This window comes from Mobula hypostoma, chromosome 6, assembly GCF_963921235.1.
Source record: "Mobula hypostoma chromosome 6, sMobHyp1.1, whole genome shotgun sequence".
Classification (NCBI taxonomy): Eukaryota; Metazoa; Chordata; class Chondrichthyes; order Myliobatiformes; family Myliobatidae; genus Mobula; species Mobula hypostoma.
In genome coordinates this window covers 193,175,232-193,187,677 of record NC_086102.1, presented here as the reverse complement: position 1 = coordinate 193,187,677, position 12,446 = coordinate 193,175,232, and the positions used below count along the sequence as shown (strand labels likewise).

Sequence of the window (12,446 nt, the reverse complement as noted above, 5' to 3'; positions counted from 1 at the left end):
TTGGTGGTGTTGTGGATAGTGTAGAGGATTGTCGAAGATTGCAGAGAGACATTGATAGGATGCAGAGGTGGGCTGAGAAGTGGCGGATGGAGTTCAACCCAGGGAAGTGTGAGGTGGTACACTTTGGAAGGACAAACTCAAAGGCCGCCGAAGTCCACCATGTTCTTGGGTCAAGACAGCACTAACAAAGCCCTCCTTTTTATTTACAAGGATCTGGAACAGCGTCTTGTAGCTTGGTTGCCCTAGTGTGGGGGTCTGCATCAGAGCTTCTATAAGGGCAGAGAAGGCTTTTCAATTTCCTCCATCTATTGGATGATTTCGGGTGCAGTTTTGTATCAAAGCCTCCCAAAGGGTTGCATCATAAATCTAGTATTCCTAAGGGAATGGAGGTCGGTATAACATTGGTGTCTGGCACAATCAGTTGCATGATTTGATTATTAAAATGTTGTACTTTTGTACCACCTCTTTGTCCTGGACACATACAGGTCCTTTAGCCAATGACTTTTTATAAAGAGTTTTAATAAAACTGCAAGCAGTTAACCTAAATAACCATTCTAGTTAGCACTTCTTTGATCTGCACTGTGGGCACTTTAAACCACTTTTTATAAGAAGTTATTGGCTACAGTCTATCATCATTGCAGGACCTGTATGTGTCCAGGACAAAGCCAGCAGGAAAAGTCATTGCAGACACTACCCACCCAGCAAATTGCCTTTTCCAAAAGCTCCATTCTTGAAAAGACTATAGGTACAAACGTACTAAGTACAAAGTAAATTTTATTATCAGAGTGCATATGTCACCACTTACAATCCTGATCATTAAATTATTACAATTATTAAAACAATTGAAACAAAAGCTTTAAGCTGTATTTAAAGTTAAAAAAAAACATCATGGCATTTGAAATATTTCTTCCCCCAAGTAGTTAATCTGATGAACTATTCCAGTTAGCAACCCCAAGCTGCTCTATCTATTACTCCTGTCACTGCACTGTAGGCACTTTAAACCATTTTTTATAATGCAGTTTACATTGTAAATACATGCTTATATTTATATATTTGTAGACATTGTATTGCACTTTAACATCTAACTTCATCTTTATATAATTCTTTATATAATTGTTGAATGTTGTGCCCTGACCAGCACACCACAGCGAATTCCTTATATTTGTAAATGTACTGTATATGATGAATAAAAGTGATCCTTGATCTTATTAATTGATTAAATTAATTGATTAACTTAATTTCCTCTACACAGTAACTAGCCTCTCTGCTAAAGAAACTAGCCCCCAAATTCCATCTATCCAAGCCTCTAACCATGTACACTGGCAAAACATCTCTTCTCTTTGTCCAAATAAAACATAGTCTTGTCCAGCTAATATTACCTCATGGTCAAAAGTGGAGGTTCTGACAACAACCTCAGTGATCCCCCCCCCCTTCAGTAATCACACACTTGTAATGCGGTGACTGGATTCTGCATGGTATAAATGAATTCCTTCATACCTTTCCTACTTACTGACATTCCTAAACCACCAACCCTCTCCACTCCCTTCCTCCAAATCTATTTTCAATTCCCCTCCCTGGGCCATTTCAGTCTTTATATAAAGGTCACTTTTGGTATGAGTCTGAGTCCAATTTTTACAGAAGATCAGCCAGATACTGGAACAAGTCAGAGACATTGAGATGAGGGTAAGAGGGGGCAGGAAGTTGATCTCTAAGTATTGATCTTGTTGACTGTGTCGAGGGAGATGTTTGTGCACAGTGGTTGTGAGGAGATCTCAACCGTTTCCTCAGCAACAATGGTTAGCTCCTCAGCATTGACATAGGTGTAGAAGTAAGCCATGATGGAGAATATGATGGAGACAGCAATCAGCAGGCAGGCAAAGAGCACAAATTCTTCCCACTGAGGGTGAAAAAGGAGACAGTTACTATACTTGGCATTGATAGAACTGTACAAGAGACAGTGGTTACAATCGCGATACATTCCTGCTCTTCAGTGTGCTGTCTGGCTTTGGCCCAAGGCGTTAATGCACAGAGAAATGCCAATGTTGCTTCGCTGTCAGTCACTGGTTGCTATCAGTTACAACACACAAGGTCTAAAGTCTCAGGAATCTTTCAGATTGCTTTTAAACAGGATTTGTCAGGGACAGTAAGTGTACAGCAATGGACCAACACACACACACACACACACACACACACACACACACACACACAATGTGAGCACATGCAGACATGCACAATTGCAAGCACAAGTATGTGTGCACATACAGACATGCACACACATGCCATCACACAAATGTAAATACACATACAAACACAGATGTGTAGGTACACAACAAACATGCACATAAGACTTGCGCACGCGCGCGCGCACACACACACACACATAATAGACTTTAGGGAGATATCAACAGGCTGGTATAATGAACAGATGGGTGTTGGATAAAATTTAATATTGAGAAACGTGATGTGGTCACACTTTGGGAGAAGAAAAAGCAGTGTCAACCAGAAACAATTTAAGATGGATACAAGAAAAGTGAGGTTAGGAGGTATACATGAATAATTCTCTGTAGGATGACCAGGAGGTCCAAAAAATCTAATGAATAGAAGCATAGAGTGAAAAAGCAAAGTACCATGGTGACCCTAGCAGAGCAATTCAGCCACAATTGGAGTTTTGTGTCCAGTTCTGGTCAGACTTTATGAAAAATATGAATGCTTCCGAAAGAGTGGAGAAAAGATGCAGAGATGAATGACATGAGACTGGAAAAGCAGTGGTTTCTCTTTGTGGAAAATAAGTACTTAAAATTCTGAAGTGGAAGAACTGTTTTAATTAACAGAAGAATCAGGAACTGGGAATGCAGAATGAAGGCAATCTGGGGAAAAAGAACCCAAAGTTGCTAACTATCACTGAGGTCAAAGGTTCAAAAGTCCAATTTAATGTCAGAGAAATGTATACAATATATATCCTGAAATGAGTTTTCTTCGCAACTATCCACAAAAACAGAGGAGTGCCCCAAAGAAAGAACGACAGTTAAATGTTAGAACCCCAAAGCCCCCTCCCTCTCGCACGCAAGTGGCAGCAACAATACCCCCCTCCCCCCATTGGCAAAAAAAAGCATTAGTGCCGCCACCAAGTACTCAAGTGTGAGAAAGCAATGCCAAAGACGCAGACTTGCAGTCACTCCAAAGACTTTGTGTTTCACCTGGTATTCAACATACACAGGTTCTCTCTCTCTCTCCCTAATAGGGAGGAACAGGTGTCTCCATTTTCCCAGTGAACGGGGAGACATAACAAACAACTTGCTGGTTTACAAGTGGAGATAAATTCAATAGCAGTGTTCAAAAAAACTTGAGTAGGATATTTATCATAGATCAGTATTTACCAAGAAGAAGGACATGGGGTTAGACTGCATCTGGAGTATTGTATTCAGTTCTGGTTTCCCCATTATTGAAAGGATATCAAGGCTTTGGAGAGGGATTAAGTTCAGGGGAGATGAATGGAGAAATATATTTTGTACAGAAAGTAGCAGATGTCTGGGGTGGTGGTGGAGAAAGTAGATGTAATAAGGGCATTCAAAAGGCCCTTAAACTGGCATCATGAGTGAACAGGAAAAGAAAGTATATGGATATTGTGTAAATAGAAGAGATTTGTTTAATTGGCCATTTGATTACTGGTTTGGCACAACATTGTGGTCCGAACAGGATGTTCCTGTGCTGTCCTTTTATATGTTGTAAAGCAAAGAATTAACACGGCTGTGAAGTGATGACAGGTGAAGGAATTAGCTGGATTTATCTTACACAGGGCTAGTAAGAGGGCTGTAACCACTTTGATCCACCACAACACCGCCCCCCCCCCCGCCACACACACAGAGCCACACAATGGCATATACACTAAATATAAATGTACAGGTGCCAATATTCATACACCTACAAATCCATGCACACAAACACACATGCATACAGTCAGAAAATAGACACATACTCATATCCTCAAAATACACACACATCCTCAAAAAAGACACACACACAAACACACATACACAAAATACACACACACGCCACTGGTCAGCTTTGGGTGATTAGAGATGCTCAACGCTGGACCTTTTCAATACATTAGTAACCCCAATCACTGTTCAATTCCAGTACATTAGTGATCCCCAATCATTGGTTAGTTTCAGTCCATTACTGACTGCATCACACATCAGTTTCAGTCCTTTGCTCACCAGGGTACAGTAAAGGGAGGATGCTGACCAAGTGACGGTCAGTGGGGTCACTTGAGGATGAACTAATCCAGTGATGGTCAGTGGGTCACCATGGATAAAGGAAGGGAGGACGAGCTGATTGACTGACAGTCAGGGGGATCACCATTGATAAAGGAAAGGAGGATGAGCTAATCCAGTGATGGTCAGTGGGTCATCATTGATAAAGGAAGGGAGGATGAGCCGACCCAGTGGTGGTCAGTGGCTCACCAAGGAAAAAGGAAGGGAGGACGACCTATTGCAATCTCATACCTGTTCCATGAATGCCGACTTGGCCACAATAACGACAATGATGTTGCCGAAGGCCACCGTCAGCAGCCAGCCAGACTGCAGCACAGACTTCATGTTGATAGGAGCCTGAAACAATGAAAAGGGCAGCAATTAATCAAATACATCAAGAATATTAAATATTAGAATTTAAATGCAAAGTCAGAGTGCAGAGAAGGCCATTCATTCAATTGCATGCTAGCCCTTTGTATAAGCTCCTATTTCCCTCATTTCCATCATTGGCACAACCTGTAGACGTGCTATGTTGGAGCTGAATGTGTGGTGACATTTGCGGGCAGCCCCAGCACACCCCTGGTGTGTTGGTTGTTAATGTGAAGGACCAATTTCATTCTATATTTTGGTGTATATATATTTTGAATCTTGAATCCTCCCCACCATTGAGGATATCTTCCACAGGTAGTACCTCAGGAAGGTGGCATCTGTCATCAGCAACCTTCATCATTTGGGACATGGCCTCTTGATGTTACAACCATTGGGGAGGAGGGACATGATGCCCTGACTAATCAAGAACCTATCTATCTCTGCCTTAAATACACCCAATGACTTGACTTCCACAGCTGCTCGTGGCAATAAATTCCACAGATTTACCACACACTGACTAAAGTAATTTTCACTGCACAAACTTCACTTTCCTAACACTCTTGAATGTCCAGTATACTGCAGACATCTTCCACTGCGAAGACTGATGCAAAATACACATTCAGTTCCTCTGCCATTTCTGCATCTCTCTTTACAATATCTCCAGCATCATTTTGTATTGGTCCTATATCTACCCTCGATTCTCTTTTACCCTTTATATACTTAAAAAAAGATTTTGTCGGCACTACCAACCCCTCCACCTATCTTCGTATCATCTGCAAACTTTGCCACAAAGCCATCAATTTCATTATCTAAATCATTGACTATCAATGTGAAAAGTAGCAGTCCGAATACTGACCCCTGAGAAACACCACTAATCCCTGGCAGACTATCAGAATAGGTCCCATTTATTCCCCCTCGCTGCCTCCTGCCTGTCAGCTATTCCGCTATCCATGCCAGTATTTTTCCTGTAAAGCCATAGGATTTTATCTTGTTAAGCAGCCTCATGTGTAGCACTATATCAAATGCCTTCTGCAAATCCAAGTAAATGCTATCCACTGCCTCTCTTTTGTCCACCCTGCTTCTTACTTCCCCGAAGAACTCTAACAGATTTGTTAGCAAGATTTCCCTTTGCAGAAACTATACTGACTTTGACTTACTTTCTCATTAGTCTCCAAGTACCCAAAATCGCATCCTTAATAATAGTCTCCAACACTTTCCCTACAACTGAGGTTAGGGTAACTGGCCTATAATTTCCTTTTTTTTGTCTTCCTCCTTCTTAAAGTGTGGAGTGACATTTAAATCCCCTGTTATGGTGAACTGGGCATTGTGTAGACTCTCCCTAAATCTATAACTTTGTGGCGGGACGTGGGATCAACATCAGCATCATCATCAGCGATCACTCATAGTTGAGTATGATCCTTCTCCTGGTCATTTGTGGGTCGTGAGATAACTGAAGAGGCAGATCCATGATCCACAAGTCTTATTGTAGTGTTGGCAGGTGTAGGTCATTGCAGTAGTGGTGGATGTAGCCAATCTATCCTTTCCCAGTCTGTCCTTACATTGAAGCTGCTTAGTCTCAATGGCATGGTAGAGATATTCTTCAAGTTGTGCAGTCCCCTCATTAACAGCTTTCACTATGCATTCAGGCTGATGTGGCACTTCCTCAGGTGGGTCCTGATATTGTGCTTTGCATACTCGAGTTGGCAGAACAGGATTTGTTTTGGGAGGCAGCAGTCAGGCATATGGATGATGTGGCTGACCCATCACAATTGGTGTTGAGCTGCAATAATGACTATGGAGTTAATGTTAGCTTCCTTGCAATAATATATACCGTTTTGGATACTGTTGTGGGGGATGACCTCCCAGGGGAATTCCACGGAGACTGGGTTACAGGCACTGAGTACAGGTCCGTGGTGCAAAAGGGGAAGAGAGAGAAAAAGGGAGTGGTAGTGATAGGGCACTCGATAATGATGGGAACAGATAGGAGATTCTGGGGACGTGAACGGGACACCAAGATGGTATGTTGCCACCCTGGTGCCAAAGTCATGGACTTCTTGGATCACATCCACAGTATTTTGGAGAGGGAGGGAGAGTAGCCATATATAGAAACTGCAGCACAGAAACAGGCCCTTTTGGCCCTTCTTGGCTGTGCCAAACCATTTTCTGCCTAGTCCCACTGACCTGCACACGGACTATATCCCTCCATACACCTCCCATCCATGTATCTGTCCAATTTATTCTTAAATGTTAAAAAAGAACCCGCATTTACCACCTCGTCTGGCAGCTCATTCCATACTCCCACCACTCTCTGTGTGAAGAAGCCCCCCCAAATGTTCCCTTTAAACCTTTCCCCCCTCACCCTTAACCCATGTCCTCTTGCCTCACTGGAAAAAGCCTGCTTGCATTCACTCTATCTATACCCATCATAATTTTATATACCTCCATCAAATCTCCCCTCATTCTTCTACGCTCCAGGGAATAAAGTCCTAACCTATTCAACCTTTCTCTGTAACTGAGTTTCTCAAGTCCCAGCAACATCCTTGTAAACCTTCTCTGCATTCTTTCAATCTTATTTATATCCTTCCTGTAATTTGGTGACCAAAACTGAACACAATACTCCAGATTGGGCCTCACCAATGCCTTATACAACCTCATCATAACATTCCAGCTCTTATACTCAATACTTCGATTAATAAAGACCAGTGTACCAAAAGCTCTGTTTACGTCTCTATCTACCTGTGACGACACTTTTAGGGAATTTTGTATCTGTATTCCCAGATCCCTCTGTTCCACTGCACTCCTCAGTGCCTTACCATTAACCCTGTATGTTCTACATTGGTTTGTCCTTCCAACGTGCAATACCTCACACTTGTCAGTATTAAACTCCATCTGCCATTTTTCAGCCCATTTTTCCAGCTAGTCCAAGTCCCTCTTCAGGCTCTGAAAACCTTCCTCACTGTCTACTACACCTCCAATCTTTGTATCATCAGCAAACTTGCTGATCCAATTTACCACATTATCATCCAGATCATTGATAGAGATGACAAATAACAATGGACCCAGCACTGATCCCTGTGGCACACCACCAGTCACAGGCCTCCACTCAGAGAAGCAATTCTCTACCACCACTCTCTGGCTTCTTCCATCGAGCCAATGTCTAATCCAATTTACCTCCTCTCCATGTATACCTAGCGACTGAATTTTCCTAACTAACCTCCCATGCGGGACCTTGTCAAAGGCCTTACTGAAGACAATATCCACTGCCTTCCCTTCATCCACTTTCCTGGTAACCTCCTCGAAAAACTCCAACAGATTGGTCAAACATGACCTACCATGCACAAAGCAATGTTGACTCTCCCTAATAAGCTCCTGTCTATCCAAATGCTTGTAGATTCTGTCTCTTAGTACTCCCTCCAATAACTTACCTACTACTGACGTTAAACTCACCGGCCTATAATTTCCTGGAATACTTTTCGATCCTTTTTTAAACAACGGAACAACATGAGCCACTCTCCAATCCTCTGGCACTTCACCCATAGACAGCGACATTTTAAATATTTCTGCCAGGAACCCCGCAATTTCAATACTAGTCTCCTTCAAGGTCCGAGGGAACACTCTGTCAGGTCCCGGGGATTTATCCATTTTAATTTTCCTCAAGACAGCAAGCACCTCCTCCTTTTCAATCTGTACAGTTTCCATGGTCTCACTACTTGATTCCCTCAATTCCATAGATTTCATGCCAGCTTCCTTAGTAAATACAGACGCAAGAAACCTATTTAAGATCTCCCCCATTTCCTTTGGTTCCGCACAAAGCCGACCACTCTGATCTTCAAGAGGACCAATTTTATCCCTTGCAATCCTTTTGCTATTAATATACTTGGAAAAGCTCTTTGGATTATCCTTCACTTTCACTGCCAAGGCAACCTCATGTCTTCTTTTTGCCCTCCTGATTTCTTTCTTAAGTATTTTCTTGCACTTCTTATACTCCTCAAGCACCTGATTTACCCCGTTTCCTATACATTTCATACAACTCCCTCTTCTTCTTTATCAGAGTTGCAATATCCCTTCAGAACCAAGGTTCCTTATTCCTATTTAATTTGCCTTTAATCCTGACAGGAACATACAAACTCTGCACTCTCAAAATTTCCCCTTTGAAGGCTTCCCACCTACCAATCACATCTTTGCCAGAGAACAACCTGTCCCAATCCACGCTTTTTAGATCCTTTCTCATTTCTTCTAATTTGGTCTTCTTCCAGTTCAGAACCTCAACCCTAGGACCAGATCTATCCTTGTCCATGATCAAATTGAAACTAATGGTGTTATGATCACTGGAACCAAAGTGCTCCCCTACACAGACTTCCGTCACTTGTCCTAACTCGTTTCCTAACAGGAGATCCAATATTGCATCCCCTCTAGTTGGTCCCTCTATATATTGACTTAGAAAACTTTCCTGAACACATTTTACAAACTCTAAACTATCTAGACCCCTAACTGTATGGGAGTCCCAATCAATGTATGAAAAATTAAAATCCCCTACCACCACAACTTTATGTTTCCTGCAGTTGCCTGCTATCTCTCTGCAGATTTGCTCTTCCAAGTCTCGTTGACTATTGGGTGGTCTGTAATATAATCCCACTAATGTGGCCATACCTTTCCTGTTTCTCAGCTCCACCCATAAGGACTCAGTAGACAAGCCCTCTAATCTGTCCTGCCTGAGCACTGCTGTAATATTTTCCCTAACAAGCAATGCTACTCCCCCACCTTTCATTCCTCTGCCTCGATCACATCTGAAACATCGGAACCCTGGAATATTAAGCTGCCAGTCCTGCCCCTCCTGTAGCCAAGTTTCACTAATTGCTACAAAATCATAATTCCACGTGTCAATCCACGCCCTCAACTCATCCACCTTCCCCGCAATACTCCTAGCATTGAAATATATACACCTCAGAAGATTTTTACCACCACTCACAACTTTTCTATCAGCGGATTTGCTTAAACTTTCAACATCATTTATTTTCACCCCAGCCACACCATCAGCTCTGGCACTCTGGTTCCCATCCCCCTGCAAATCTAGTTTAAAGCCTCCCCAATAGCACTAACAAACCTCCCTATTGGAGGTTAACCTCCATATTGGTACCAATGACATAGGACGGAAAAGCCCAAAAGGAGAATTGAGAGAGCAGGGTAGAAAGCTAAGAAGTAGAATCTCCAGGGTAGTAATTTCTGGATTGCTGCCTGTGTCATGTGCAAGTGAGGGTAGAAACAGGAAAATATAGCAGATTAATACATGTCTGAGAAGCTGGGGCAGGGCTTCAGGTTCTTGGATCATTGGGATTGCTTCTGGGGGAGGTATGACCTGTTCAAAAGTGACGGGTTGCACGTGAATCTGAAGGGGACCAATACTCTTGTGGGCAGGTTTGTTATAGCTATTGGGGAGGGTTTAAACTAATTTGATGGGGGTAGGAACTGGAGTGAAGGGACTCAGGATAGGATGGATGGTAAAAGAGCAAAGATAGCATGCAGTCAAACTGTTAGGAAGGACAGGAAGATGATAGGACAAAATTGCAGCCGGCTGAGTGAGTATCAGTGCATTAGAGATGCAGAATCAAAAAGGGTAGCAAATACAGTACTCAAGGTGTTGTACCTCAATGCACAGAGTATAAGAAATAAGGAGGATGATCTTGTCCTATAGCTGCAGATTGGCAGGTATGATATTGTGGCCATCACTGAGATGTGGGTAAAGGATGCATGTCTATGGGAGCTGAACGTCCAAGGATACACGGTGTATCGGAAGGATAGGCAGGTAGGCAGAGGGGGTGGCATAGCTTTATTGGTAAGAAATAATATTAAATCATTAGAAAGAGGTGACATAGGATCGGAAGGTGTAGAATCTTTATGGGTTGAGCTAAGAAATCGCCGAGGTAAAAGGACCCTGATGCCTCCTAACAGCTGCAGTGATGTGGACTACAAATTGCAACAGGAAATAGAAAAGGCTTGTCAGAAGGGCAGTGTTATGATAATTGTGGGGGATTTTAACATGCCAGTGGATTGGGAAAATCAAGTCGGCACTGAATCTCAAGAGAGAATTTGTAGAATGTCTGCGAGATGGCTTTTTAGAACAGCTTGTTTTTGAGCCCACCAGGGGATTGGCTGTATTGGATTGGATATTGTGTAATGATCCAGAAGTGATTAGAGAGATTGAGGTGAATGAACCCCTAGGAGGCAGTGATCATAACATGATTGAGTTCACTGTGAAATTTGAGAAAGAAAAGCCGAAATCTGATGTGTCGGTATTTCAGTGGAGTAAAGGAAATTAGTGGCATGAGAGAGGAACTAGCCAAAGTTGACTGGAAAAGGGATACTAGTGGGAAGGACGGCAGAGCAGCAGTGGCTGGAGTTTATGCGAGAAGTGAGGAAAGTGCAAGACAGATATATTCCAAAAACTAAATTTTCGAATGGAAAAAAGATGCAACCGTGGCTGACGAGAAGTCAAAGCCAAAGTTAAAGCAAAGGAGAGGGCATACAAGGAAGCAAAAATTAGTGGAAAGACAAAGGATTGGGAAGTTTTTAAAAGCTTACAAAAAGAAGCTAAGAAGATCATTAAGAGGGAAAAGATAAACTATGAAAAGAAGTTAGCAAATAATATCAAAAAGGATACTAAAAGCTTTTTCAAGTATATAAAGAGTAAAAGACAGGTGAGAGTAGATATAGGACTGATAGAAAACGATGCTGGAGAAATTGTAATGGGAGATAAGGAGATGGCGGAGGAACTGAGTATTTTGCATCAGTCTCCACTGAGAAAGACATCAGCAGTATATCGGACACTCAAGGGTGGCAGGGAAGAGAAGTGTGCGCAGTCACAATTATGACAGAGAAAGTACTCAGGAAGCTGAATAGTCTAAAGGTAGATAAATCTCCCAGACCAGATGGAATGCACCCTTGTGCTCTGAAGGAAGTAGCTGTGGAGATTGCAGAGGCATTAGCAATGATCTTTCAAAAGTCGATAGATTCTGGCATGGTTCTAGAGGACTGGAAGATTGCAAATGTCACTCCGCTATTTAAGAAGGGGGCAAGGAAGCAAAAAGGAAATTATAGACCTGTTAGCTTGACGTCAGTGGTTGGGAAGTTGTTGGAGTTGATTGTCAAGGATGAGGTTCTGGAGTACCTGGAGGCATATGACAAGATCGACAGAACTCAGCATGGTTTCCTTAAGGAAAATACTGCCTGACAAACCTATTGCTATTTTTTGAGGATACTACAAGTCAGCTCGACTTGGGAGATGCAGTAGATGTTGTATATTTGGATTTTCAGAAGGCCTTTGACAAGGTGCCACACATGAGGCTGCTTAACAAGATAAGAACCCATGGAATTACTGGAAAGTTACATACGTGGATAGATCATTGGCTGATTGGCAGGAAACAGAGTGGGAATAAAGTGATCCTATTCTGGTTGGCTGCCGGTTACCAGTGGTGTTCTACAGGGGTCCGTGTTGGGGCTGCTTCTTTTTACATTGTATATCAATGATTTGGATTATGGAATAGATGGCTTTGTGGCTAAGTTTGCTGATGATACCAAGATAGGTGGAGGGGCTGGTAGTGCTGAGGAAACAGAGCGTATGCAGAGAGACTTGGATAGATTGGGAGAATGGGCAAAGAAGTGGCAAATGAAATATAATGTCGGAAAGTGTATGGTTATGCACTTTAGTAGAAGAAATAAACAGGCAGACTATTACTTAAATAGGGAGAGAATTCAAAGTTCTGAGAGGCAACGGGACTTGGGAGTCCTCATGCAGGATAGCCTTAAGGTTAATCTCCAGGTTGAGTC

The 12,446-nt window shown here is 42.4% G+C and overlaps 1 protein-coding gene across 3 annotated transcripts in view; it reads right to left on the bottom strand.

Annotated features, from left to right (window-relative positions):
• Positions 1-796: 796 nt before the first annotated feature.
• slc15a2 (solute carrier family 15 member 2) overlaps positions 797-12,446 on the bottom strand; it is a 243,672-nt gene continuing 232,022 nt past the window's right edge. For all 3 annotated transcript variants that reach the window (XM_063052514.1, XM_063052516.1, XM_063052515.1), the window contains 2 exons: positions 4,506-4,610; positions 797-1,897 (listed from right to left, as the gene is read on the bottom strand). In XM_063052514.1, the coding sequence (XP_062908584.1) occupies positions 1,709-1,897; positions 4,506-4,610 (294 nt within the window). In that variant the 3' untranslated portion in view covers positions 797-1,708. The remainder of the gene's footprint in view (positions 1,898-4,505; positions 4,611-12,446) is intronic.